Here is a 27,591-nt window from a genome sequence, read left to right as displayed (position 1 = left end):
TTCTTACAGAGAAATATTTTCAAATTATAAAACATCAAAGCAGCACCCAAATAAGGTTTTAAGTGTATTTTTAAAGAGACTAGATGCAAGTTGGTCATTTTATACTCACTACTGCCACCTCAGGTCTTACGCGTAACTGCAGTTTCTATATTAAGCTTGTGCATGTCGGCACTTCAGACCCGAATTTGAGAGACAGTGCAGGATTTTAGAGGCAGTTACACATTAGGACATGGCTGGAACATGTAGGGGGGGAAATACTTATGGGTTTTAACATTTTTAAACTCCGTAAAGTCCCTTTAAGCTCCACGATTATGGTACATGAGAGAATATACGGGTAGATACACTGTCTTTCTCTCTGTGCATCAATATCATGATCAATGATAGAGTTAAATAACATACTGACCATCCAGGTTATCCTCCACTCGAGCACTTACAGTAAGTATCCTCACAGCATGACAGCTCTCTCATAAAAGCATCTCACAGGGGGAACAGGTTGGAGACCCCACGTCAATAGAGACCAGTAAAGTAACATTAACTGGACAGGCTGAGCGTTTAATCCCAGCTCCGTCCACAGCGTCGATACCTCGATGAAAACTGTCACGACTGAAAGATGACGTTACTTTACAGAAGACATCAGAGTGAGGGGGAAAAGATTGCATCATGATTTAGGAAACATAACTGTGAGCCACTGTTTGATTCTTGCTGAGAACAAAACCCAACATGACACACGCTTTAAAGTACAACGAGACTAAAATAAACAACACACACCACGGGATTAGCGTTATTATGAAAAAAGGAAGCTTTTATTTCAACTGCATATTCAAATGAGCCAGACTAGAACAGCCACGTATAGAAAACAGTTCATACCTACGGAAAGTTTTCAAAATATTCCTGTGCCCGTGTGACATGTCGTAGCAAAAGTTGTCGAAAAAAGCAATAACTCGATTTGAAGAGGAAGCAAGCGGTAAACAAGTGCGACAGTACATAAAATGAGAGCCGAGTTCTGTTTTTTTTTTATTCAAAAGAGTAGACCAGCGTTTTGTAAACACTTTATATGCGGTGAGAGACTTCGACGACGTAACATATATTATTTCATTTAATAAGCGGGGAGGGAAACTTGTGCAGCACTTTGCACATTCGTAAATCAGTCAACCGCAGCGCACCACTGCAAAACTAATCCAAAAACAGATGACATTTTCTTGAAATAAGTATATTTTACTTCGATTTCTGTCGGTATGTAAAATGAGACTTTTTGCACTAGCGGGAAAAGGAAGAAAAAACATTGGTATCACTTTATATTAAGGGGTGCTTGTATTAATAAGGTGTTGATAAGCACTGGTAATCTGCTCATAGTACAGGTACAGGTTAAGGTCGGCCATGTATGAGCACATTATTTATGGCCTATTAACTTCTAGAGCTCATTTCTACCCAGAGGTGGGTAGATTAGCCAAAATACTTATTCTAGTAAGAGCAACATTACTTTGAAGTCATTTTACTCAAGTACAAGTAAAAAGTAGTTCCCAACTTTCTTTTGTCTCGGATACCCCTTCAGGCGTTCATTTAATACTCCCTACCTCGATGATATTGGCAATATTACAAAGTGACCAACTAAGATTATTCAGTATTTAAAGCAATACTAAGTAACGCGTTTATCTTTAGAAATCCTTTCTGTAGTCCCTCTAATACAAGTGTTAATGGAATGACTGGGGGGTCTTTCATCTCCCCCTGGTGTCTCTGGCCAGAAAACCACAATTGCAGCTTTCCCTGCACCGGCCCGGAGGTGCAATACACACTAATGGAATCACAAAGAAGCTAACAGGCTAACAACTGCGGGCTAGCGCCACTTAAACAGTGTTTACAGCCAAGTTTGAGGGACAAAAACTATCTCCATTGTGTAACTGGATGTACAATATCCCTCTTTCCCTTTGTCTTTTCTGTCAGCGTAGTATTTACTATCACAAACAATTAATGAGTAAAAAAACGTAACATGCTACGACACCTGCAGTGGTGCTTATGGCCTCTAGGGGCATACTTAGTTCTGCTTTAAAAAGGACCCTTCTTCAGATATTGCGCCAGAAACTTGGTCAGAAGTACCTCGAAGACCTAAAGTTGGCGAGGGAATTAGCATGAGCTAAAAGACAAATGAAGCTTATGTGCAAATTCAACCTGGAAGACCTACCAGCTGCATTCATTCATCACCTCATCACCGGCAGCGCACTCCAATCATCCAATCACGGACCCCGCTCAAGCTGCACCTTCACAACAGCCAATCACCGCAGCTGCTCATCTCCTCATCAGCCGTTCATCGCTCAGGATTCCCTTTTTAAGCTCCCTGGTCAATCACTCAGCCGTGCTACGACCCTCCTCCACCCCTTTCTCCGCCCGGCTCCTCCTCGGCTCTGCTCATCAAGTGGCCAACCCAGGTCTCTTCCACCACCAGGGTCCAGGCTCGCGGGAAGATCATGGCTATCATTTGTCAAAGCCATGCATTCCATATCGTTCGTCCAGTCTTCCGCCGGGGTCTGAGCCCCAATAATGATTCATGTTCGTTAATAAAACACTCATACCGTCATTCCGTTTCTGTGAGTCTTTTCAGGTTGAAATTCACCCATGCGCCCATTATAGGTATCTCTCTACCAGAGGCACATTTACAAAATACTGGTCTATGTCTCTTTCATGTACAAAATACAGCAAACCCAAGCTACTAAAGTGCTTCGAAAAAAATAAATAATGCAGACTGTATTTACACATACGTACAACCCGGTCACAGCTTAAGCCTGTGCTAAAAAAAAATGTTGGCGATGACACACTATAACATGGCGGTGAGATCACGAGTTGTGGATGCTGAAAAAGACTGCAAAGCTGCTGTTTTGGCTCATGTTTTCCTCTTGGTGGGAGAGATTTTGACGTCTTTCCTCCCCGTCGCTGTTCGCCTGTGCAGAGTCGTGTCCTCGTCCTCTCCCGTCTGCTGCTTGGCAAAGTTTACAAACACCTGCGAGAAACACACAGACTTTTGGCTACAAAACAAACAACACTTCGGGATAAATAGTGGACTTTTGGTTAAATTATACATCAGATAAAGTGATTGTGCACAGCGTTACCATAGCGATGATAATGCAATCTCACAACGGCAAATAACACATTGGGTTCAGTTTATATTTTCAAAGCAATGAAGCAGGAAGATCTTAGTGAAGGGGGAGTTAGTTGGTGTGAGAGAAGAGGATGCAAGGAGATAGAGGATAAGTTGAAAGGATGAAAGTATTTGGGAAATGTCACGTGAAATGCCAATGCGAAGGAAAGAGTTATCTTCTGTGGACTGAGGAGATTACAGCTTTTGGGTCAACAGCAGTTCATTTTTTGTTAAGATAGTGTATGTTTGGAGTTTGTGTGTGTGTGTTTGTCTGTCAGGACAGAACAGGATTCAGGCGAGGTTGCAGTATCGAACTGTTGTGATGAAGAAGGAGCAGCCGAAAGGCAAAGCTCTCGATTTGGTGATCAAAATTAGTTTCCGAAGAAGGGTGGCGTCAATAGGGAACCCAGTGGGAGCTCGGAGAGGAGCCGCTGATCGAGATGAGCCAGTTTAAAGGGATACTTTAGGATTTTTGACATGGGGTCTCATTTCCTGGTTATCCAGAGTGTTGCTGATTTCTGGAGATATTTTTTTTTTGTAATTCATGCAGTTCTTATATTTGAAGAGTTACGTGGCGCTAGGCTAGTGCATTTCTATGGTATCAGCTAGGCTGCAAAATGTGCCAGATAAGCAACAATAACACAATAAAAAGTGACAAAAACACACGGCGAAAGAGTGATGAAAACGCAACAAAAAACCAACAAGAAAGCCACTAAAGAGTGACAAAAAGCTGACAAAAACAATGTGACGAAAACAACCAAAAGCGACCAAAAAACACCGAAAACATGCAATTAAAAAAAGACGAGAACCCAACAAAAATACTTCCAAAATGTGACCAAAAAACGCTGGAAAATGAACAAAAACACCACTAAAGAGCGACAAGACAGTGACAAAAATGCAATGAAAAAGTGACCAAAACATGACCAAAAAAAACGACAAAAAAGTTTTGATCCGTTGTGTAGGTCTTAGCTATTAAGTGAGGAGTCACATTGGCCTCTAGGTTGTAAGCTCCAGTCCAGAAGCTTTTAGATTTGTGTAAAGCTGGCCCGGAGAAAATGCGCTCGGTTAAGAAGGGGGTTAAAAGGTTAAAGGCCCAACACCTGATATTTTTCCCAGGTTGTGAAATAAAAAAATAAAAAATTCTAATAAATCAAAATGTGAAGACACTAGGCACAAGGAAAACTGTATTTAATGGTTTAGCGTCTTACAGGCTTTCTAATGTTTTTTTTAAATTTTGTTTTGTTTAAAATATCTGATTTTTCTTTTTCATTACAAAAAATATATATGTTTGTTGTGATCCCAATTTATTCCTAACTTTTGTAACATATTTGTAATATCCTGATTCCTCACAGGGACCAGTTTATAAGCACAATTTACAACTTGCAGGCTCACTTTCCAGGGTCATTGTCACTGAAATGCTATGTAATTAAATAGACAGGGTTTTTCCCCTCATAAATGTGTGAGGTTACAATATTCTAAAGGAGGACAACGACATGAAAAGTATTCATTTCTCATCCAGGGGCGTGCAGGTCGGATCACAGCTGACCCTTCTCACCGTGGACACGAACAGTTTAACCCTCACCTCTCAGGCAGGAGGCTATGGTCCATCCAGATCACGACCTCCTGCCACATGAACAGCTTTTCTCCTTCTCCCACCAGACTCATGAACACTAAATAACCTGTTACCTCCTCATATTTTAACTATGTGATTATTGACCTCACATCTGCTGCCCACCATTCATGCCACTGTTAGTCTGGACATGCATATTGTGTATATTGAGTTTAGCCTCCAGACCCGGTCACCCACCTGGTCCAGCGTAGTTTGGGACACAGAGTAGTCCTCGATACTGAGCCGCTCTTTGTTGGAGACGACCAGCTGAAAGATCCGGGCGAGTGAGGAGGAGCAGATCTCGTACTGGAGCGTGTTGTAGTGCTTCTCCCTCTGGACGCAGCCGGGGAAACTGCAGTCCATGAAGCTCTCCACCGGCTCCAGCTCCGGGCACTGGCCTGGTTTAGCTGCCTTTATCTTCATGGTCAGCACATACCCCTCACCAAACCTGAGCGAGGAGAGGAGAGGGGAGGGGAGGAGGGGGGGTTTGGTCAGAAGAGTGGAAATTTGTGTCTTTCGGGATTTTGTGACTATTAGTTCTGCTTCGACGGTCCACAAAGAAAACGTCTTACTTGTACTTGAGGTGCTGGATGGTGCCGAGACATTTGAAGGTGCCGTTCACCATGATGGCCAGACGAGTGCACAGAGCTTCACACTCCTCCATACTGCAGAGCATACAGTACATTTCATTAACTCATTAACTTAACAGATCATGATGACTGAACACAGTCAATCACATGATTTTGTTAACGTCTAAACTCAGAGCAACTGCAATGCTCATTTTTGATTTTAATGTGTGATGCAGAAGTTGTGTTAAATCTTTTAATGGATTTAGGAAAGATTGAAGCCAGTTTTCAATCAACCAAAAAGGACTCTCTGATCTAATGCTTGCCACCCAAATCCCACAACATGGCCCCAACCAACTCCAATCAGTGCTTGGCCTTAGTTAAAGAGGGGGCATTATGCTTTTTTCAATCACATAGCACCAGTCTATAGCACACTACAATGATGACGAAACCTTCTGTTGGTCTGTAAATGCAGTAAATTAGAATAACTGCCTCGCTCTCTCAAAATGGCTGCAGCGAATGTCTTGAAATAGGCCTCTGTCTCTTTAAGAACCTCTGACCCTTTCCGACACGCCCCCTCCACATGCTGTCTGAGGCATCAGTGGGGAGGGGGTTCTGCTGAGGAGCAGTGGTTGGTTACTCGGCTGGTGACGAAAGCTCGGAGGCGTCTCCAGGAGGTGGGGGCGTTCCTAGGAGGACTCAGGCAAAGCTATCCCTAAAATGGCCGCCATCAGAGTTTTTACAGATTACTCAAAAATACGTGAATGTGCCAAGGCAACACTTCAGGCATGTTTTTAATGAGGGAATGACATAATAACACTATGTAAAGCTTGAAAAAGTCAATTTTGCATTATACCCCGCCTTTAATGCTTGAAGTAAGGCAAGTGGACATCTTATCAATGTGTCATTGCAGATTAATTCAAACCAGGTTCAGTTGTGATTGTAGTATCTTTTATAACATATGTTTTAAAAAACACCTGCCTTTGAGAACATGCTCATATCTGTTGCCTAAATTTCTACCAAATATAAAAGCAAGGTACAGTAATGACAAGACATCTAAATATATCTGGAGTTCTGACTAAGTTGAGACTTGAAAACATTTATCCATCCCCCGGAACTGCGTGATATATGGCAGTGATTCTCAACTGGTGGGTTGGGACCCAAAAGTGGGTCAGGATGCTCCAGGATGTCATGAGTCTATTCCAGGGAACTTTTTTATTTTTTTAACTGCATGGAAACACAACTGGAGCCGGTTAAAATTAATGTTATTGGATTGTTTTGATCATAATTTCAGTCTTTTTTCATTTAATTTCATTTATGAATGGAATGGAATGGCAGTGCTGTAAATATGCCGGATTTAGCTCAAGGCTAATTTCTATCCGTAGTCCCATTAGGTAAAAACTAAAAACTAAGAAAAGAACATACAAAATACAGAACACATAAGACAAAACACACAGCAGTACATTACAGACTAAACAGGCAAGGACAACAACTACACAATTCATAAAGTGCATTTCTTTCACTCCCCTCGTCCCTCCCGCTCACACTCACACACCTATACCTGCTAAATAAATAAAATATGTTCCTGTCTAATGCCTCATAATGATTACACCTTTGTCGGCAATGAAGCCATTCTTTCAGTTGTCTCTTAAATCAGACATAGGTGGTGCTTTCTCTAACTGAGTGCTTCAACAAGAACAAGCTTTAAAGGAACAGGCCACCATTTTTCCATACTGAGATATGTTCTTGCCTGAGCTTAGACGAGTTGATGCATACCTGTCTGTTCGTTGTGTGTGCCCTCAATCACACAAAACGACCAAAGATGTTGTTAGCATTTGGCCTCTCCCAATGTATTCCTATGGCTCCAAACGGGGGTGAAGTAAGAAGGGACCAAGCTCTTCCACGGGCAAGCACCAAGACCAGACAGGTACACATCAACTTGTCTAAGCTCAGGTAAGAACATATCTCAGTATGGAAAAACGGTGGCCTGTTCCTTTAAGGGAAACCACATTTTGAGCACCACACAGTCCCCCCTGACTGATTTAAGGCACATCTACTGCTTGTTCAATCAAAAACACAACATCTTAAGCGTTATATAATGAATTGCATTTCTATTTGTGTCACAGCTTGTCATCCGAGGGTAATGGTGGGTCCCGAAGCCACACCACGTGAGAACCACTGATATAGGGATTCAAAAACTGACCTTAACCCGGGATGTTTTTACCTGTGTGAGGTGAGCACCACGGCGCGTCCGTCCTGGATCACGCTCATGATGGCGTTCCACAGGAAGCGTTTGGAGTGAGGGTCCATGCCCGTCGTGGGCTCGTCCTGAACAAAATCAATCACACTGCATTAATGAATATGTTTCAGGGCTTATTGCAACATGTCCAACCAAGTTCACTGTGCCAATGCCCACAAGCCACATTCAAACATTGGTCAGGCCAGAGAACGCAGTGTCTTGCCCAAGGACACAAACCCTGAGCTCTTTTCAGTACATGGCCTCTCTTCCCACCTGTGTAACTGTCAGCATATGGCAAAGATCTACAGTTTGTGCCCGTTTGAATAGACGGCGGTGCTTGTCGCCAGCAGATTACGACACGGCCAGGCCTGACTGAGCACATATGGTGTTCCATCTGCAGCGGGGGACTGTTTCATTTATGAATCTCTGAGTAATACCCCAAAGTGATCGGCTGTGGGTTTGCGATGTCAAAACAACAATTCAAATAGAGTTCTGTGGTACAAAGTGTCAAAATGCAGATATTTTTAACCTGGTTTGGGGTTAGAGGCTTGTAATTAATGGGCGCATCTGCATTAAAAACCCAAATTTTGAACGAGGAAGTCAGCGTCAGAAATAGTGGTATTATTCGATCATATACTGTAAATCAGTGGCTCACAAACTGTGGTATTTGGGCTTCTTCAGATTGGATGAATGAGTAGTATATGGTGGTATAGCCCAAAGTTTCCATAACATTGTATTTTGCTATTTAAAGGGGCTAGATGCAAGTTGGCCAAATATCTTCTTTTTTTTTTTTTTTTTTGCATAAAAAGTTGCACAATGCACTTTTAAAGCAGCATACGAGTACATTAAAAGGAGCTATACCTGATTGTACAAAGAAACAGGGTCACTCAAATTTCAATTTGCTATTTTCTGGTCCAAACTCATCTCAAACTTTCCTAATGCATTTACAACATCAAAATTCGTCACAGGGACTGAGTTTAAACCAGGTTTCACAACTTTCAGGGAGGAAAATTGTCACGTCACTGTAAAAAATACCGACTAGCCTGACATTTTATGACTGTTTAAAAGGCTTTAAAACCAGTTTTTTTTTGGATAAATGTCTGTTTTTACCATATACTAAAGGACAAAACTTTTATTCCAATACAGAAAATTTAAAAAATCAAGGACAGCTCCTTTAAAGCAAAACTAAGTAACTCATGCCCCTAGAGGCCATAAGCGGCACTACAGGCGTCGTAGCATGTTGCGTTTTTTTACTCATTAATTGTCCGTGAGAGTAAATACTACGCTGACAGAAAAGACAAAAGGAGGGAGGGATATTGTACATTGTGCTACAACCCAATTACACAATGGAGATATTTTTTTTCACTCAAACTTGGCTGTAAATACTGTTTAAGTGGCGCTAGCCCACAGTTAGCTTTGCCCGTTAGCCTGTTAGCTTCTTCTTCGTGATTCCATTAGTGTGTACTGGTGACTTGGTGCAATTGTGGTTTTCTGGCCAGAAACACCAGGAGGAGTTGAAAGACCCCCCAATCACCCCATTAACACTTGTATTACCCCCAGAGGGACAACGAAAAGGATTTACTAAGGTAAACAAGTTACATAGTTCTGCTTTAAATTAAGTAAAACAAAGGCAAGAAAGACACTTGAAATAAGCACTTGCGTAAATTATATTATTTTACTGCAGGGGTCGACATGAGTTCTTATCAGCATTATCTGGTTTGCAAAAGTTTATTTCTCTGTGTAGAAAAAAGAGTGAATTTGTTGATTAAATTTCACCTCGGAAAAAAAGAAGATTGGGCTCAACATTTATGATTCTGATTGGGGGACTCTTTCCAAAAACGTTCTTGGTTCATGCATGTATTACTCACCAGGAGCACGAGGGTGGGGCAGCCGATCATGGCGATGGCGGTGGAGAGTTTGCGCTTGTTGCCTCCGCTGTACGTCCCTGCGCAGCGTCCCGCGTATTCAGTCAGACCGAGCTTCTGGATGCCCCACTCTGCAACCTACAGGGACAGTCATGAGCTCAAACCAATAAAATCTTAAGTTAGCCGCGGGACAAAATTATTCTGGTGTTTTCAGGGGGAGGTTTATATATTTAAGGGGTAGCACTTTATATATTTATACAGCTCTCACTCTGGGTATCTCGGACTCCGGGACCCCCCTGAGGCGAGCGTAGAGGTACAGGTGCTCCCGTCCCGTCAGCAGATCATCGATGGCGTCAAACTGAGGACAGTAGCCCATGTTCTGGTGCACGTCCAGGATTTGCGTCACAATACTGAGGACACACAAGAAAATGCTGAAATTCACATTGAAAAAAAAAAGGAATAGGCCACAGTTTTTACATAGTAATGTGTCTTATCTTGTCGAAGTCGTTTGGGTCGCGGGCCGAAATTCAGACCCCACGGCGTGTCGGGGGCCACATATACTGTAAAGGACTGTGGCCTCATAAAAGACAACAGCTTACACTTATTGTGCCTCATCAGCCTGTGTCACATGTTTCTTAAAGTGCTCCATAAAGTCATTATTCATTCACTCCACACTCGATAGCGGTAAGTTACTATTGTAGCCACAGCCACCCTAGGGCAGACTGACTATTTACCACGTGGCTACAATATGCTGTTTATATCCTGATCTCTTTTTATGTCAGTGCCCTCTGCTGGACATGTGTGGAATTCTTTCCTTTTTTTAAATTTAAGCTGTTGGAGTGAGCAAACTGGTTATTTCTTTAAAAATCCATAACTCCGCACAGGAATGGGCTCGAGACGTACTTTTTTTTTACATGCTCAGGAATTCATGCTCCTCAAATGGCCACATTAACTCATCTTGACCTTGGGCCTTGACAAATGTGCTTTACATGATCCAAGTCTAGTTACACAATATTAAACATGTCGATTTTCTAAGCGGATAAAAAGGTGCACTATATTGTGAGGCGTCATAACACCTGGATTATTATTACGCCTCACAATATAGTGCACCTTTTAATCCGCTTAGAAAATCGACATGTTTAATTTTGTGTAACTAGACTTGGATCATGCAAAGGCTCACGTGACTGTATTTAAATAGGGAAAACGTGGAACAGCTTGGTAGCTTCTCAGTTCGGAGCTATACCTTTGCTGGGAGAGGCTTATTTATTTATTTATGGTTTATTTGGTAGGGACAGTGCAAGTTAATGAACAAGCCACACCGGATTGTAGCCTTAGGCTAATTTTCATCCGTCGTCCCCCATGCGCACGCTCAAACACACTCTCATACATCCTGGCCTATTGTACATGTTTTTAGTGGTAGGGGAAACCGGAGTACCCGGAGGAAACCTACGCAGACACGGGGAGAACATGCAAACTCCACACAGAAAGGCCCCGTCCTTGGTGGGAATCGAACCCGGACCTTCTAGCTGTGAAGCACAAGCACTAACCGCTGTGCTACCGTGCCGCCCGCACGGTAGTTACCGCTAAATGCTAACAACATTTATGTGACTGAGCACACGCACAAAGCCCAGACAGTTATACATCAACTCGTCTAAGCTAAGGTAAGAACATATTTCAGTATGTGAAAACGGTGGCCTGTTCCTTTAAAGACGCCAGTGTGAGCTGTAGTACCTGTAACCCGCCACAGAGGCCTCTCCTGAGCTCACGTCTGTGTCGCCCGTCAACATTTTGAAGGTCGTCGTCTTCCCGGCTCCGTTGACTCCCAGCAGACCAAAACACTGTGAGAGAAAGAGAGATTTGATAATTAGCCACAACTTTATTTAGTCGTTTGTCGTCTTTACATTAACACCTCATCAGATTTACAACAGAAGATACAAAACCTATTTACATATTACACAAAAGGAGGTCCAAAACAGAGCTGCCCCCCCCTCACTGAAGCCAAACCCAACACTCGGCTCTCTGGCCTAAGTCTGAGTTTGTTCATGTCACTGCATGAATAACGATGTTTGGAGGGGTCGTATTGACAGCCAAGTTTTTCATTAGTCTGCTTCCGGCAAAGAGAGAGGAGCGCAAATGAATAATCCTCGAAACTGTGACTTAAACGTTCAAACTAATGTGTAAATAAATATCCTCAGGAGGCAACAGAGGCTCCTGACTGTGTCTTTAAAAAGGGGTTGTGATGACAATACTGTTCCTATACATTTCTAAAGATGTATAGGAACAAAGATTGTGTAACAGAGTTGATTTGATCATAGTTTCAGATTCATGGGCTCATTTAATTCTATCAGTTGTGGGGAAAATACGGTACTTTACATTATAACAAAGTCATCTTTTATTTTGGTTTTGGCTCATAATCCCTGGATTATGGTTCAAGTCTACACCAGCTGAGACCCACTGCTGTAAAGATGATATTAAACAAATGCAGATACAAATTTTCACTATAAGCTGCTACAATAAACACATATGTTCTTGTTTCGTCTGTGGCTGTACCTCTCCTGCTGGCACTCCCACACAAATCCGGTCCACCGCTGCCCTCTTCCTGCCCACATAGGTCTGTGCAGCAACAACAAAGTCAAACACTGCATTTCAACACGACTTCAGGAGGAAAAAAAAAAATAGACTACGACGGATCATACGAAAGCAAATGTGAAAGTAATGGATAATATTATTGTTAAATGCAATTAGTAATGCACAGCTGTATGAATATATTACCTTGGATAAGTCTCTGATTTGCAGGATGTCGGACTTACTGCCTCCCTCGTAAATCCTTCGTCTCTCCTCGGCCACATCATCATCTTCTTCCTGAACTGGACCCTCGGGCGGACTGGCGGGGAACCTATAATGTGCAAAACAAAAAATAATTCATTCATTTTGTGCTTCTCAGTTTTGAACTATCTGCTTACAAACTGGATCACTGTCATATCATTGCATAAGTTGCTTAGATATTTGTACAGTTTACTCATAAAAGGATTGATTGGAAACTTGGTAACATCTGCAGAAACAACAAAAACAACGCAATTCAGAATATTATATAAAACAGTACGATCAGCAGGGAAAGTTGAGACTGTGACAATGGATGGGTTTTTATCACATGATTTTTCCCTTTTATTAGCATCAGTTTGAGAACATTTTAGCCAAGGATAGAAAATATTAAATATTCATCATGTATATTAATGAATTAGGACAAGATGTGTCTGACGCTAATATGCATTTTTACGCTGATGACACAAAAATGTACTGTTTTGGATTGAATAAAGCTGTAGAATCTATGCTTTTGATGTGGCCCAGCACACACTTCTACAGCTACAACTGGTCCTCAATGCTGAAAAGACCAAACTAATGTCGTTTTCAAACACTAAGAAGGTTCCTCAAATGATCCCCTTAGTGTCCACACTAGAGGGAATGTCATAGAGGTGGTTCACACTCACAAATACTTTTTTTTACTTACAAATATTTTGCTGGATGACTTTCAAGCCCTACATAGACAATCTTGTGAAGAAACTTAAACTCAAATCGGGCTTTTTCTTTTGAAATACATTCTTTCACTGCAACATTTTTCTCTATTTTAGACTATGGAGACCTGTTGTACATAATGCCTCTGCTCAATGTCTAAGATTGACACTGTATATCAGACTCCTCTGAGGTTCATTACTAACTGCAGGGCCTTGACCCATCATTGTGAACTGTATTCTCGAGTGGGATGGCCTTTTTTTGCCTTCCAGGAGGCTGGGTCATTGGTATACTTTTATTTATAAGGCCATGCTTGGTCTTCTGCCCTCTTACGTTTATAACTTAATCTCACGGAGGAGTGTTACTTACTTAATTTATTGCTCACTGTTCCATTTGGCCTTACAGAACTGGGAAAAAGGGCTTTGTTCACTCTGCTCCTTCTACATGGAGCATGTTGCAAAAAGACTGGAAAATATTATTATTATTTCATTAAAAGCTTTTCAGGCCAGATTGAGAGCACTTGAGTTGACCTTTTTACATTGTAATGTGTAACATTACAACTGTATCTGCAACTGTATCTTTTGCTGCCTCTTGGCCAGGAATGGAAAAAAAAGGTTTTTAATCTCAATGGGACTTTCCTGGTTTCCTGGGACTTTCTATTTTGTTGGGGATGGCACCTCTGTATAGATAATATACATATACCATCCAAATAACTTCATTGGGTCTTACCAGTGCTCCATGAAGAAGCGATACTGAATAAGCAGATTGAGCATGAAGTACACAAATCCCTCCACCGCCATGAAAGTCACGTTCTTCCCCACAAAGTCCCATCTGAACGGGTCCTCAGTGTGCTCCTCACCTGGGAACACAGGCAAAACGAACTGATACAAAAACAGCTCAATGTGCACAGATACAGTTTAATAAAGTCAATATGAAATCAGCCACACATAAGACAAAGTGCTGTTGTATCACCAATATTACTTGACAAAGCAAGACAATGAGCAGATATAAACGCTTTGCTTTTGGACTTACTTGACCCCCTTACCCTCTGCCTAAAAGCTTATCCACTGGAGAGCAACAGTGTAATGCCTTATTTGAAAGCTAAGACCTACACAAGTGATAGGTCACATTTTTGAAGCCCTGGAGTCATTTTTGGTTACTTTTTCATTGCTTTTTTGTTGCTCATTTGTCTTTTTTTGGTGGTTTTATTTGTTGCATTTTACATCATGTTTTTTTGGTCACAATTTTGTCATTTTTCCTTGATTTTCATTGTTTTTTTTTGCTTTTCCGGCACGTTTTTGGCCACGCATTTGACCTCAGTTTTCTTCCTCGATTTTGTCGCCATGTGTTTTTTTTTTTTTTACTTTTTGATTTGGGCAAAGCCAAACTGGAGAAATGTGCTCGGTTCAGGCGGGGGTTAAGAGAGTAAAACACAAGCACACACATGGATGCATAACCTACATGAATGCAACCAAACACAAATGTTTTTTTTTTACACGGATACAGCCTGACTGCATGGTTAAAAACGTCAATGCATGAATAAATGCAATATTCTCATATTCACATCTAAAATGTGGTGATATAAGCATCAGGGAGCGAAGAAATGAAAAGGCTCTGCGATAAATAGGAGATATATTCCTTTGAAAAGCAAGGTTATTTTGTGTGCGCCTCATTCAAAACATGCATATTTAGAGATTTGAATTAACCCTCATGTCCCCTTTTGCAACATCCCACCTCTATACATACCAACACATCTCACAAGAGCTCTCCGTCTGATTGCCTTACCCTTTCCTCGTCATGAACAAGCTACATCTAAAAAAGCCTTGAAGATGTTATTTAAATTCTTACCAAACCTGGCGTAGACGTCAGTGACGGCCTGGCGCATGGCCATGTCGATCAGACCGCGGCCCAGACAGAAATGAGGGAAGATGAGCAGGAACGTCTTCAGCCACTCGTTAAACGCCAGTAAAGACTGTCCACACATGCAGGAGAAAGAAAACGGATAAATGGGATGAGGATGAGTCATGGAAGAAGAGCAATAGGAATATATGCAACTGTATGACCCTGTGTTTTTATGAATGAATATGATTTTGAGAGTCTTTACTAAATTGCATTGCTTCTCTCACCCTGTTGTTTTCGAAGAGCTCCAGGACGAAGGTGATGGCGCTGCTGTTGATGCCGATGAACAGGTTGATGCAGGACAGGGACACGTAGGCCGTACTCGGGACGTTAAAGACGTAGGACATGGGGTACATCATGGGAGTCACGGACCACCTTAAAAAAGCAACATACAATCAACATCAAATCTCCTTATCTGTCCACAGGGGCAGTACTGTAGAGCTCCAAATTATTCGCATCGCAATAGTGATCCACACAATGTCTGAAGAACCCAAATTTACTTCCATTTTAGTCTTTTTTTTATTTTCAATGTAACAGAAGACAACATGTTAAGTGAAACATTGTAATATCATTCTCTCATATCATTCTCAATATCATGAGCGTAATACTAAAGACAGTTAAATCCAAAAGCCTCTGGTTGCACTGCTTTATAACCGCGGTGCTCAGGGCCGACATTGTCAACCCTTGCTGCAGTTCCTCCATATGTGGGCTGCGAAACAAGCTAGTTTTCCATTAGATGGCATTGCACTTTCTGCACGTTTTAAGCAACTGTGAAGCCTGGTTTCTAATTTTTTTCAACTTTCAACACCTACATATTGCTCCTCTGATGATGCTGGGTTAGTTCAATTAAAGAACCCAGGTGGAGTTCGTAAGAAATTTTTAGAAATCTCGTATACTAATGAGGGTTGGACTTTGATTGACAGGCTGCTAGCTTTAGAGCTAATGGCCTGGGCGTGGCTACGACTGAACAACATGCCCCACGAGGGCCGAGTCTACAGTGAAGATCTCGCCCTTATGCCCTTTTTAGGAACATGCTCCGTCACAGCAGGGTAGGAGGAGTCTGTAAATCCGCTATGATTTCCCTTTCAAACTTTATTATGGCAACAGGGAGGAGTGAGGAGACGGAGTGACTGTGGCAAAAAGGAATCCGATGCACTCTGATGCAGTTAAAAGTCCTTTATTAACAATGGGACGCGCTAACGTATTTCGACCATTCATTTTTGCCACACTCACCTACAACCCAAGGCAAGTTTGTTATAACTCCATGTTCTACTTCATCCTCTCTCCCACCCTCCTCTTACAAGTCTATTAATATAATATCTGTGATTACATCGCAGTGTGCAGCCCTACTGTCCACAATGTGTCTCTTTTTGTAGAATAAAATCATTCTGGAAATGTTTTTCTTACACCATTTCAATGTTTGTTCCTTATCCAATACTTGGCCAGACCTTAGCAATGGTGATCTTACCCGTACAGCAGCAGTAGTGTTATCAGCGCGGGCAGGTTAGTCGGTGACGTGTAGCATTTCTTGTCAAACGCCATAAAGATCCCCACCACCATGGCGGTGCTCAGACAGTAATTCACCTGCGTGAAGAAATGGTAATGGTAAATGGTCTCAACTTATATAGCGCTTTTCCACCTAGGATCCACTCACCCATTCACACTCTCATTCATACACCAATGTACGCAGACACTGGGGGCAATGTGGGTGAAGTGTCTTGCCCAAGGACACAACAACAATGTGCACATTCAGGAGGTGGGATTCGAACCCCTGACCTTCCGATCATGAGACGACCCTCTCTACCATCTGTGCCACTGTCGCCCCGTGCGTGAAGAAAGTCGAATGAGACAAAAATCTCATGTTATTTTAATACCGCCGATCATTTCCTCGTACCATGTCCCAGAGGAAGTTGGAGACCCAGTAGACGACAGGGCTGACCCCGCTCACAAACTGCAGGTGCTTGGCTTTAGTGACTCGCTCCTGGATCAAGTACAGGACGAAACTGGCCGGAACGAAGGACATGGCGAATATCACACAGATGGCCACCACTGCGTCCACTGAAGTCTTCAGTCTGAGAGGAGAGGCATGGCACAGAGTTTATCCTTCAGTAAATTACTAGAAAACATCAACCTAAAAAATGGCCAAAAAATCTGACTTCTGGACACATGACAATGACTGGTAAACAAAGGCACAAGTCCAAACCTGTGTATATTATTCAGAAACTATTCAGCCAAAACTGATGATCTTTTGTTTTCATTTGACAATATGTCTAGACGTTGACATTCTCTTGAAGAGCTTTATGTCGGAGATAGAGGGTAAAAAAAAAAGGATTGAAATGCAAAGTCATGTGACAAAAAAGTATGAAGAATTTTGTACACTTGTTTGGCTGGGTGCCCTTAAAAGATACCAATATGGTATAAAACAAATTTAAGGTACTACTGGTAGTGAAAATCTAAAAAAAGGTACTGAACAACATATTTCTCTTTAGATATTAAGATTTTATGCCAGTGTCCAGTTACAGCAATTATACATTTGTTTAGTCTTTCATGGAATAATTTGTTAGTATTGCTTTGTTTTATGGTTCTTTTAGTATAGGTTTCGAATCAAACTATCATTTAGGTATTGGTTTGTAAACTAAGGACTGTTAAAGTGCTGGTATATATATATATATATATATATATATATATTTTTTTTTTTTTTTGCAGTACCCAGCTATGTCTAGAAAGGCAAATATTTTTTTCAAAATCCTTTTCAACATATCTCAAAGCTCCTAGCACGAGGTAAGCCCTCGGGCTGAAAGATATATCGTTATCGTATCGATATCGAGATGTGAACATTCAAGATATTAATGTCGAAAAAGCAACAATATATCGCTATTGTATTGATATCGAGATGTGAACATTTAAAACATTAAAATCCAAAAAGCAAGATAGAAACAATATAGATTTTCATCAATAAAACTGCACTCTTTTGTATTATGTTTTAATTTTTCTGAAAAATGCTTGGTTTTCACCTAACCCATAGTTATATTGTATTGTATCGAGATATCTGGCATTAATATTAAGATATGAAATTTTGTCCATATCGTTCAGCCCTTGTGAGCTTTGTTTTTCTCGATTCTCTCCATACTCTGTGGTGGTAAGCCGATATGCTTTAACCTGACATCCTCACTGATAATAATAATACAATGATACCGAGCGATGAGCCCTCGTTGGCACTCACACAGTGACCTCTGACAGCTGCTCCTTGGTGAGGTTGAGCGGGTGGTTGACCGCCGTGATGCCGTACTCCACGGGTTTGGCGTGCGGAGGCAGGAACGCGCGCAGGATGGCGTTGTTGGCCACGTTCATGAAGGACACCATGGCATGCCAGCCTTTGTTATTGTACCAGACCTGTCGGGGCAGCAGAAACATATTTGTGTACAGAAAAAGTATAGAATCACTACTTGAGTCTGTTAAAATGACTTATCGGGTTGTTTTTCATAATTTTTTGGCTTATTAAATGCTCATCAAACATTTTTTTTGGAATGTTTACATTATATTTTACAAGTCTAAGTTGTATTTGGGTCTAGATAATATTAAAAATAAATAAAAATACCTTAACGTTGTATTCACTTTCCATGTACTTCAGGAAAACCCCGATGTTCCTCAGGGCGAGTCTGGAGTAGCGGCCCTGTCACACAAAAAGGTCGAGATAAATGAATAAAGCTATGCAGGTTGAGTGATGTTGTTAAATAAGTGAATATCGGGAAACTTACTGCTGTGATGTTGAACATTCGTCCCAGCTGAGAGAACACCTCCTGGATGTCACTCGGCTTCACGTCCAAAATAGGAAGCTGGCCTCCGACTGACAGACCTCCATATCTGAACGCAAAAGGACGGTTGGATTAGGCAACAAATATTGTCAAACATTATAGGAATATTTACTCGTCATCACTGCCTAAAAATATAGATTAGAGTGTCCAAATGATGCTAGCGAATAAAAAGCCCATACCATCATTAATGGATTTATCTCTTATAAAGACTTTGATATCTAGTATGTAGTTCATGATCTAAATTCTCCCTGTTTCAAAATTGAGCCTGGCTTGTCAGGCAAACTCATTAGTAGGAATTTTACTCATTTGAAGATGTCAAACGTGTGGATATTTAGTGCACTGAGCTGTAGACAAATCTGAATTCTGTAGATGTTAAATGAATGCATTACCTCTGCTCATTGACCCAGTATTTGCTTTTCAAACTGTAAAAACACACACAAAAACAGAGTTGGTAAACAAGATCAAGAGTCCAGCAATGAAATCCTTCTTTATCTGTGCTTAGAAAAAATGCCAATAATTCATAATGATTCAGGTGACTCATGACCAGATTTTGAAGCTCTTCTTGAAAACCGTTTTTGATCCACCAGCGAGAAATGGAAATAGTTTTACTGGATTGTTAGATTGTATGATAGTAAACCCCACCTGGTGCGGATGAGGCCGGGGTACGTTTTGACCAGGTAGTCGGATATGTTCCTCTCCGTCAGGTCCAACATGGTGTCTCCGGTCCGCTCCATTCTCTGCTTCGGGGGCGGCCCTCCTGCTCCGATGGGGCAGATGGGCATCATGGTCAGGCGCTCGCTGCTGCTGCACTCACAGGATGGCGAGGGGTCCAGAGCTGACCAATCAGACGCCTCCAGGACAGCACCGAGGGCGGGCGAGATGTTCGGGTACACCCACTCTGAAGTGTTGTGACTGCAGGACATTCTGTTAAAACAGGGAGGAGAGTTTGCATTTGCATAAGCTCTTAGTCGTCCATGAGTTTGTCAATGTGGTCACCTCAACTGGACCGGGTTGTTGGAGATTTTACCATCAGCTTGATTAACAAGATCAAAAAAACTGAAGAGGAGAGGCTAAATATCATCTTTTAAAGCAGCATTTAAAGCCCAGTGTGCTGTTGTGTGTCTAAATATAGTAAATTTCCATCCAGTGAGAATACAGAAGTAAGCGTTATTTGGTCCGGACCCCAGTGGTGCCTCTGCGCTGTGAATTTCATTGGCAGAGCAGAGTGTGTTGCGTTACAAGTAGTGCAGTTTCATCTTTGGCCTGTAGGGGCAGTGTATAAACAGGCGCACAGTCTGCTAGAACAGCACTACCCTTTAAAGCAATACTAAGTAACTTGTTTACCTTAAAGGGGCTATACGGAGTTTATAATGTAAAAAATGTTTTCCTCCCCCTACATGTTCCAGCCATATCCTAATATGTAGAATGAGCTCTGACCTATTCACCACAACTGCCTATAAAATCCTGCATGGTCACTGTTGCGGCGATCTGCTGTCTCCTCCGCCCCTCCCCGTTTGGTTGCCGCCCTCCTCGTCTGAGACCAGGTGGAACCAATTTGTAATCAGGTGCACACACCTGGACTGTTCAAATGACTCTCATTCACTCCACCGTCATGCACCGGGAGCAGCCCAACACCACGGCAGGAGCAGGAAAGCTCCTAGAACTCAACAAAAGACTCTAAAAATAAACACAAACGCTGAGCAGGACCAGACTCACTTAAAGACCTGAGAGACTGCCGGGAAGCACCAGCGCGTGCTTCTGTTGTGTTAATGCTGTGTTCAGTGGTATTTTGTAAATATTGATTTTTATGTGGTTTACCTGGGTTTAATGTATAGTTCTTAGCAATTCATCACTGCATTTAATTAACTTTGGTAAACTTGTTAAAAGCATGAATAACGTAGTGTTTATAATGTGCTGTGTAAAAGGTTGATTCATAGTTTAAAAGTGTAAAAGTTAAACTCCTTAAAGGCTTAAACATTTATGAAAGTCAAAGGGTAAAATGTGCTAAAATAATACATATTTATCCGTAATCTACATATAAAACGCAGTGAATTCCATGATTTAAAATGCATGGTTAAATGTTACATTTTGCACTGGATACTTACCTGTGTTTGTATTTTTTACTTATTGGGAATTTCTTTTCTGTTTCCACTAAGGTTTTTTACTGATGAAACCAACAAATGAAGTCAATAAAAGGAGAAAGACAACTTCCTGGCCTAGAGTAAATTCCTGTACCTAACTTCAGTAGTGAGCCCATCTCACGTCAGGTGTGGGAACCCGCCTAACAGCAAGCTAACAGGCAAAGCTAGCTGCGGGCTAGCGCCACTTAAACAGTATTTACAGCCAAGTTTGAGTAAAAAAAAAATGACATTGTGTAATTGGATGTACAATATCCCTCTCTCCTATTATCTTTTCACAAGTTGCTACGGCACCTGCAGTTGTGCTTATGACCTCTGGGGGCAAGCATTACTTGGTACTGCTTTAAACACAGCTGCTAACAACAAACCAGTCAAGATTATTGGTTTGTATCAAAATCATTGAATAAATATAGTATTATCATTAGCAGTAGACTAGTCCAACTTTACTGACATGAAGCTCATCAAGAGGTTTAATTTGGGAAAAATGGGGAGCTTTTTACATAGTACATACGAAAGTAAAGCAGTGATCTGGATGAATCTAAATGGAAATATGAAGAAAAGGTTATGTTGGAAAGAACGTTATCATAGTGACTGTGTATTCTCTACCATGAATGTTATAAAGAACTCCAATCACAGCTGTCAGAGTGATGTACATTTAGATCAGTTCCTTGGTCTTTAGTTGCAACAACATCATTTGTACCACGTTTAAAGAGCTTACAGACAACAGAGTGTCTCTCATTAGAACTGAGTATCCCATCAAAGGGCTGGCTTTTACTCTGGATGTTTTATGTGAACAATTTAGCCACTAAATTGTTCACATCTTATCTGTCTCGTCGTGAACTCCAGCCGAGACGTGCTTCTAATTACAGAATAATCAGTATGTGCGGAGAATCTGTGAGAGCTACAATCGCATTTAGGCAACAGCTGAGAGATTTCACTCCACTATCTCCAACCCAGTCCAGTTGATAACTCTGTAAACCTCTAATGTATGTAGAAGTCAAAGGGTAAAAGACTAAAGTACTTTTTTTTTCTACTTTTCTTGAAATAACTACACTGTAACGAGAGATGTAACTGAGAGTGAGAATCAAATTTTTAGGGGACTCCTGACCACAGAAGGAACCATATATTTACAGTTGTGGAGAAAACTGGAACACACAGAAAGGCCCCCCCCCCAAGATACAACGTCTAACATTGTGTCTCACCCGAGTGGCTCTTCCTTCATGCAGCGAGTGCCCAGTCCTGGAGGATTAAACAAGCGTTCTGTGAACCGCATCATCCTCACGTCATGGGGCTGCTCATTACTAAAGATAAAAAAACAAAGAAGCAATATTAAAGGATCTATACCTGACTTTTTTTTTTTTTTTTCCTTTTGGAGGGAAACATTTTCTTTTGCCCCATAAAAGTATCAGCCTGATGTGTGAAGTTTGCATTGTATTATGATATGCTGATTGGGTTGTGTACAATCAACCCAAATACAATTATTATGCAAATTGTATTCAGTGCCATGAAGGTAAAAAAAAAAATATATATATATTCTATTAAAATCATGGATGGTATTGTGTCTCAGGGCTCTTTGATAATTAGATATCAGGTAAGCCCGGTTAAGGAAAAGAAACACTGAAAAAGGACGTTCCACATTATTAAGCAGACCACCATTTTCAAGTAATATGGGAAAGAAAAAGGATCTCTGCTGATGAAAAGCGTGAAATAGTTGAATGCCAATGATATATGAAACCTTCGATATTTCATGAAAGATTAAGCATAATCATCGCACTGTTAAGAGGTTTGTGGGTGATTCAGAGCACACACGGGTTTGAGCAAACAAAGGCACAATGAGGACGGTTTCTGCCAGGCAAACACATCAGATTAAGAGAACAGCTGCTACAAAGCTGCATAAACCTTCATTCATCCACCCCTAAACTATTCATTGAATGCTCATGAGCAGAAACAGTTGCAGTGGGCCCAGAAATACATTAAGACTCATTTTCAAACAGTCTTGTTCACTGATGAAGAAGTCAGTGATTCAAAGATCCCTGAGACACAATGCCATTCATGAGTTTAATAGCTTTTTTTTTTTTTTTTTTTTACCTTTATGACACTGAAATATAAGTTGCAGAATAATTGTTAACGCAATGTAATGAATATGTGACAATAAGGGGTTTACCTTTTTCCATCACATTTTGACTCAGAAGGACGGCGGTGATAGTTAAAGTACCTATTTTGTCACAATTTCACTTAAAAGGTTCAAAATTAGGTATAGTGCCTTTAAACTGCTAGTTATTCATTCAGAGTTGCCATGTTAAGTTTTGGATTTAGGTTTTCTGACCTGACAAAAGTGAACTGTGGTCCGTACATCCAGGGGCTGAGCGTGAGGGCGGGATACTCTCCGAATGGCGGGACGATGGTGGTGAAGATTAAGGCGATCAGGACAAAACTGGCAGGAAGTACGATCTGAAAACAAAGCAAGAATAAAACCACTTTCCTTGGCTTGCGTTTGGTCATGTTTGCCAATAGAGCGGTCTGTGTTTGTTATCAGCCTGCTCATGAGGTTTATTCTTTACCTGCGCCAGGAAGTCTTTTTGGCTGCGTGTTGCGTGGTGGAGCCGCTTCATCATTAGAGCCAAGAACTGCTTCAGGGTCAGCCTCCAGCCTTTAACCTGTCTGGAGCCCTTCCCCGCACTGTTGCCCGCCGCCCCGTGGGACGTGCCCACGCCGTTGTGTTCTGGGAGATAGGAACAAAAGTATAGCGTGTCAAGCGACTATCACGCTGCAATGTGTTGTGGCGGCATAAGAGAATCAAGCAAAAGCAAGCAGCAGAAATAGTTGCTTATAAATCTAATTAGCGTTCATTAGATGTATAAGCAACTATTTCTTATACATCTAATGAAGAGAATCAGGAAGTAACTTTAAAGAGATGATTTAAGCCAGCAAAATAGGCTTCAATCCAGCTTTGGTCTCTGTCTCCAAGTTAGCAAGTCAAATTAAATGTTTTTTAATGCCTCAGTCTGCAAAAGGAATCTTCATATCTAATTTCTTAAGATGAACATTCAATTAAACAGAGGAATGAGGGAAATATCAATATACAAAAGGAAATAGGAGCAAAATTAGCACATTTTCAGCCAATACTGTTATGGAATTTGTTTAAGAACATCATTTGTGTATTTTATGCAAACTTACGCAGTAAAAAGCAGTAAAATCGTCAAGCAATCTTATTATTTTACGAGCAATAGCAATATAGATGTAATGAGAGTTGGAATCCAACGTCAGGCTTTTTACTGACATTCAACGCCTTAATATTGGCACAATCAATCTAATGACTTTTAAAGGCCACGCGGAAACCCTGAATTTACATCTCCTTCTTGCAAAGTTGCCAGGCTAATAATAATACACGCACATCGAGAATAAATAAATGACAAGAGACAGAAACCCTAGTTTAAAGTCGAATTGCTTCGAATCGATGACAGTTGTTTAACCTCTTACCCAATTGCATTAACTGAGCACATTTTCTCCAATTCGGTTTTACCCAAATCTAAAAGCTTCTTGAAAAAAGCGTCAAAATAGTGCCGGAAAAGCAACAATAGCAATAGATAAAGCGACGAAAAAAATTCAGCTAAAAAGTGATGAAAAAGCAACAAAACAAGACACGAAAAAGAAAATACGAACAACAAAAACACTTCGAAACTGTGACAAAACACACTAAGCTTTCAAATGAGGCTCATATGATGTAAACTCCTGCTTTTAAATTTGGGTAAAGCCGAACTGGAGACAATGCGCAGACGGGGATTAAGCGGTTAAAGCAGTACTTAGTAACTTGTTTACCTTAATTAATCCTTTTCGTAGTCCCTCTGGGAGTAATAGAGTTCGGGAATGTGATGTGATATCGCTAAGCATTATGGGATTAGCAGCAAATGTAAACTAATGGAGATTTTAAAAGTTAAAATACTGGAGTTATTGTTCACATTAAAACACTTGGACACCACAGTGTGTTAGATGTGTTTACCAGCAGTAACTCAGCAGCTAACGGAGTTCTTCCACAGTTATTTTCTCCACTTTTCATATTGCTTTTAGCTCATTTTAGTCAACATGCTGCAAAGATGGCGGATCTCCATGGTAACTGTGGAATTTCCCGAACTCTGGGATTATTGGGGGGTCTTTCATCTCCCCCTGGTGTCTCCAGAAAACCACACTTGCAGCTCTCCCTGCCACCGAGGCCCAATACACACTAGTGGAATCACGAAGAAGAAGCTAACAGGCTAACGGGCAAAGCTAACTGCGGGCTAGCGCCGCTTGAACAGTATTTACAGCCAAGTTTGAGTGAAAAAAAATATCTCCATTGCGTCATTGGATGTACAATATCCCTCTCTCTATTTGTCTTTTCTGTCAGCGTAGTATTTACTCTCACGGACAAGTAATGAGTAAAAAAACATGCTACAACACTTGCAGTGTCGCTTATGGCCTCTAGGGGCATGAGTTACTTAGTACTGCTTTAAATATATAAAAACACAATACACAAACCAGATGATATGTCTTGTTTTCTTGTGTAATGGGTAAAACCTGTATCCAAAATAAGCATGACTACCAGCAGCAATTGCGATACTTCAATCATTTCTACTTATGGCGGGGCAACTTCCAGTCATGTATAAGGACACACGACTAGTTCATAATACTGTCCAGCAAAAGCACAAACCGCTAGTGACCTACAGGCTTTGCAACGCTGGTTTCTAACCTTCGTCTTGTTCTGAGGCCATTCTGCTGCTGCTTTTCCTGTTCTGTAACATCCACTGCTCTAAAGGGACAAAAACACATCACAGACACGACACAGAAGCTAAAGGGTTAATTCTTGGGGGAAAAGGATCTTAGAGATATAGAAAACAGGTCACAAACTTTGAGTCCAAAGGAAAAGGTCACGTGCTAAATCACTGGTGGTATTTACCCGCAGTGGTGGCATTATTCGCCGCTTCTCCGTCTGCGGTGACCTTTATGAAGATCTGTGAAGAAATGAACAACCGACTTCACTTTCACGGGTCCAGGAGCATTCATCAATGTACAGGCTGCGATTTTACTGAAACTGAAACAAGGTCAGTTAAAGTATTACATGGATTTAGTCAAGGGAGTTATAAGAGTTTGTATCAGCAACTATGGGAATATCTGGAATTCCCTTTATTCATGTACCATCGCTCAGTACCATCGCCCAGTAGGACTTAAAGGTGCATTGTGGAAAAAAAGTAGTCATTTGTGAGTATTTGACCTTGTAGTGCTCCAGTGGCTGTATGAGTGGTCAGCATGGCATCTTTACTTTCCGTCACAGTGGTCTCTAGGACGGTCCAGGATCAATTGTTTGGAAGGATTTCACTGCTGATGTTTTCTCTCACCAGAAAACCTACAAAACAATTGTTCCTGGAGAGTTGTCGAGACCACCACGATCGCTCATACAGTCACTACTTCAAGGTCAAATACGCACACATATCAACTTTTCTTTTCCGCATAAAAAAGTAGCATAATGCACCTTTACCACCAGAACAAGCAAAGTTTACACTAAGACATCGTAGAGATTCACTGGAACAAATGCCATCTTGTCTTCGGCCGCTTTATCTCCTCCTACGCAGCCTGTGCCTTAAAAGGGCAAAAAGGTGGGAAGTCCTGTGCTCGAAGGGCGGGCGGAGCCTCCACAGAGCTCCAGAGCTTGATTGACAGGCTCTGGAGCCAGTCAATGGACTGAAAAGGCTTCCAATTTTCGGGCTTTTAACAAAAACCAGCGTGGTTAAAAATATTTCACCTCCCCCAGCATTGTCACATGGGTCATAGCGATTTTTAGAAAAAGAAAAACTCTTTGGAGCCAGGCTTTTAAGCCGTTCTTGGGATGTTTGAAGTCCCATTAGAATCAATACTCCCAAGTGTCTCCTGGAGACACTTGACCACCAGGGTTACAGCAATGCCAGCTCCCCGCCATGAGGACCATAGAGAAGTGTGTTCCTCGCCCATTGATAACATCACTTGCAAGTTCATCAGTTGCATAATTATCTTTTTTTTTTCAGTGAAGCAGCAGTTTTAATGAAGAAATGTTGGGCAGAAAAGTTATTTTTATTAGAATTTTTAAAATGCTAACAGGAAGTGACATAGAAGAAGGTAGCATTCCATAGCAGATTGACTCACTCATTTCTCATTGACTTAACATGGTTGGCACGGAAACAGTTGAAAACAGTTTAAACATCACAAAAATGGCCAAACTAAAGAAAACTGGGTACAATCTTAAATATAAGAGCTAACTATGTTTTAGCAAAAATTGTGTCTAATGTGTGATGTGTGCACTGTCGACTGAGACAATTTATGCCATTTTGCAGCAGGTTTTGACAGTCCTGAAATAAGATGGCCAATGGAACAAGCATTAATTTGTAAAAAAAAAAAGAATTAACCTCCGCGCAAGTTCCATCTTAATAGTTAGGACTTATTCACTCGATTATGTTTTGTTTCATCAGTTCATTGTTAGGAGGACATTATAAAGAACCCACAGTAACACAGGGAGGACATATCACCTCTCCAGAATCTAACCACTCTGCCTTTGTAACTCTCCCGTTACCTCCTCCAGTGAAGTGTCCGAGATGCCAAAGCTGCTGAGGCCCATGTCGGCCAGCGTCTCCTCCAGCTCCCGGAACAGACTGGCGTAGGCCCGGTGCTTGAAGTTCTTGTTGGGCAGGAGGTACGTGAGCTCCTGCCCGATCGTCTCGATGAGTTTAGCCTCCGGGACGTGGTGGTGGATCAGGCCCGTGATCAGCTCAATGTCTCCTACAACGCAGAGTGAGAAATATACAACTTTACAATA

The 27,591-nt window shown here is 41.3% G+C and overlaps 1 protein-coding gene across 1 annotated transcript in view; it reads right to left on the bottom strand.

The window, feature by feature from the left end:
- Window positions 1-2,757: 2,757 nt before the first annotated feature.
- The window catches only part of LOC306972861 (retinal-specific phospholipid-transporting ATPase ABCA4-like), a gene marked incomplete at its 5' end in the record, with an annotated part of 73,491 nt that continues 48,657 nt past the window's right edge, over window positions 2,758-27,591 (bottom strand). Inside the window, 25 exons of the mRNA XM_079569568.1 lie at window positions 2,758-2,992; window positions 4,938-5,187; window positions 5,312-5,404; window positions 7,530-7,633; window positions 9,413-9,547; window positions 9,678-9,819; window positions 11,141-11,247; window positions 11,960-12,022; window positions 12,182-12,305; window positions 13,649-13,778; window positions 14,768-14,891; window positions 15,046-15,193; window positions 16,287-16,402; window positions 16,713-16,890; window positions 18,042-18,211; window positions 18,417-18,491; window positions 18,577-18,682; window positions 19,023-19,055; window positions 19,276-19,557; window positions 21,974-22,072; window positions 23,098-23,222; window positions 23,333-23,493; window positions 25,498-25,557; window positions 25,705-25,759; window positions 27,349-27,554. Coding sequence (XP_079425694.1) covers window positions 2,876-2,992; window positions 4,938-5,187; window positions 5,312-5,404; window positions 7,530-7,633; window positions 9,413-9,547; window positions 9,678-9,819; window positions 11,141-11,247; window positions 11,960-12,022; window positions 12,182-12,305; window positions 13,649-13,778; window positions 14,768-14,891; window positions 15,046-15,193; window positions 16,287-16,402; window positions 16,713-16,890; window positions 18,042-18,211; window positions 18,417-18,491; window positions 18,577-18,682; window positions 19,023-19,055; window positions 19,276-19,557; window positions 21,974-22,072; window positions 23,098-23,222; window positions 23,333-23,493; window positions 25,498-25,557; window positions 25,705-25,759; window positions 27,349-27,554 — 3,203 coding nt within the window. The 3' untranslated portion in view covers window positions 2,758-2,875. The remainder of the gene's footprint in view (window positions 2,993-4,937; window positions 5,188-5,311; window positions 5,405-7,529; window positions 7,634-9,412; window positions 9,548-9,677; window positions 9,820-11,140; window positions 11,248-11,959; window positions 12,023-12,181; window positions 12,306-13,648; window positions 13,779-14,767; window positions 14,892-15,045; window positions 15,194-16,286; window positions 16,403-16,712; window positions 16,891-18,041; window positions 18,212-18,416; window positions 18,492-18,576; window positions 18,683-19,022; window positions 19,056-19,275; window positions 19,558-21,973; window positions 22,073-23,097; window positions 23,223-23,332; window positions 23,494-25,497; window positions 25,558-25,704; window positions 25,760-27,348; window positions 27,555-27,591) is intronic.

Source organism: Gobius niger (assembly GCF_951799975.1).
Source record: "Gobius niger genome assembly, chromosome: 13".
In the NCBI taxonomy this organism is placed as follows: domain Eukaryota; kingdom Metazoa; phylum Chordata; class Actinopteri; order Gobiiformes; family Gobiidae; genus Gobius; species Gobius niger.
The sequence above is the reverse complement of the archived record's forward strand: the minus strand, read 5'-3'. Positions and strand labels throughout refer to the sequence as shown.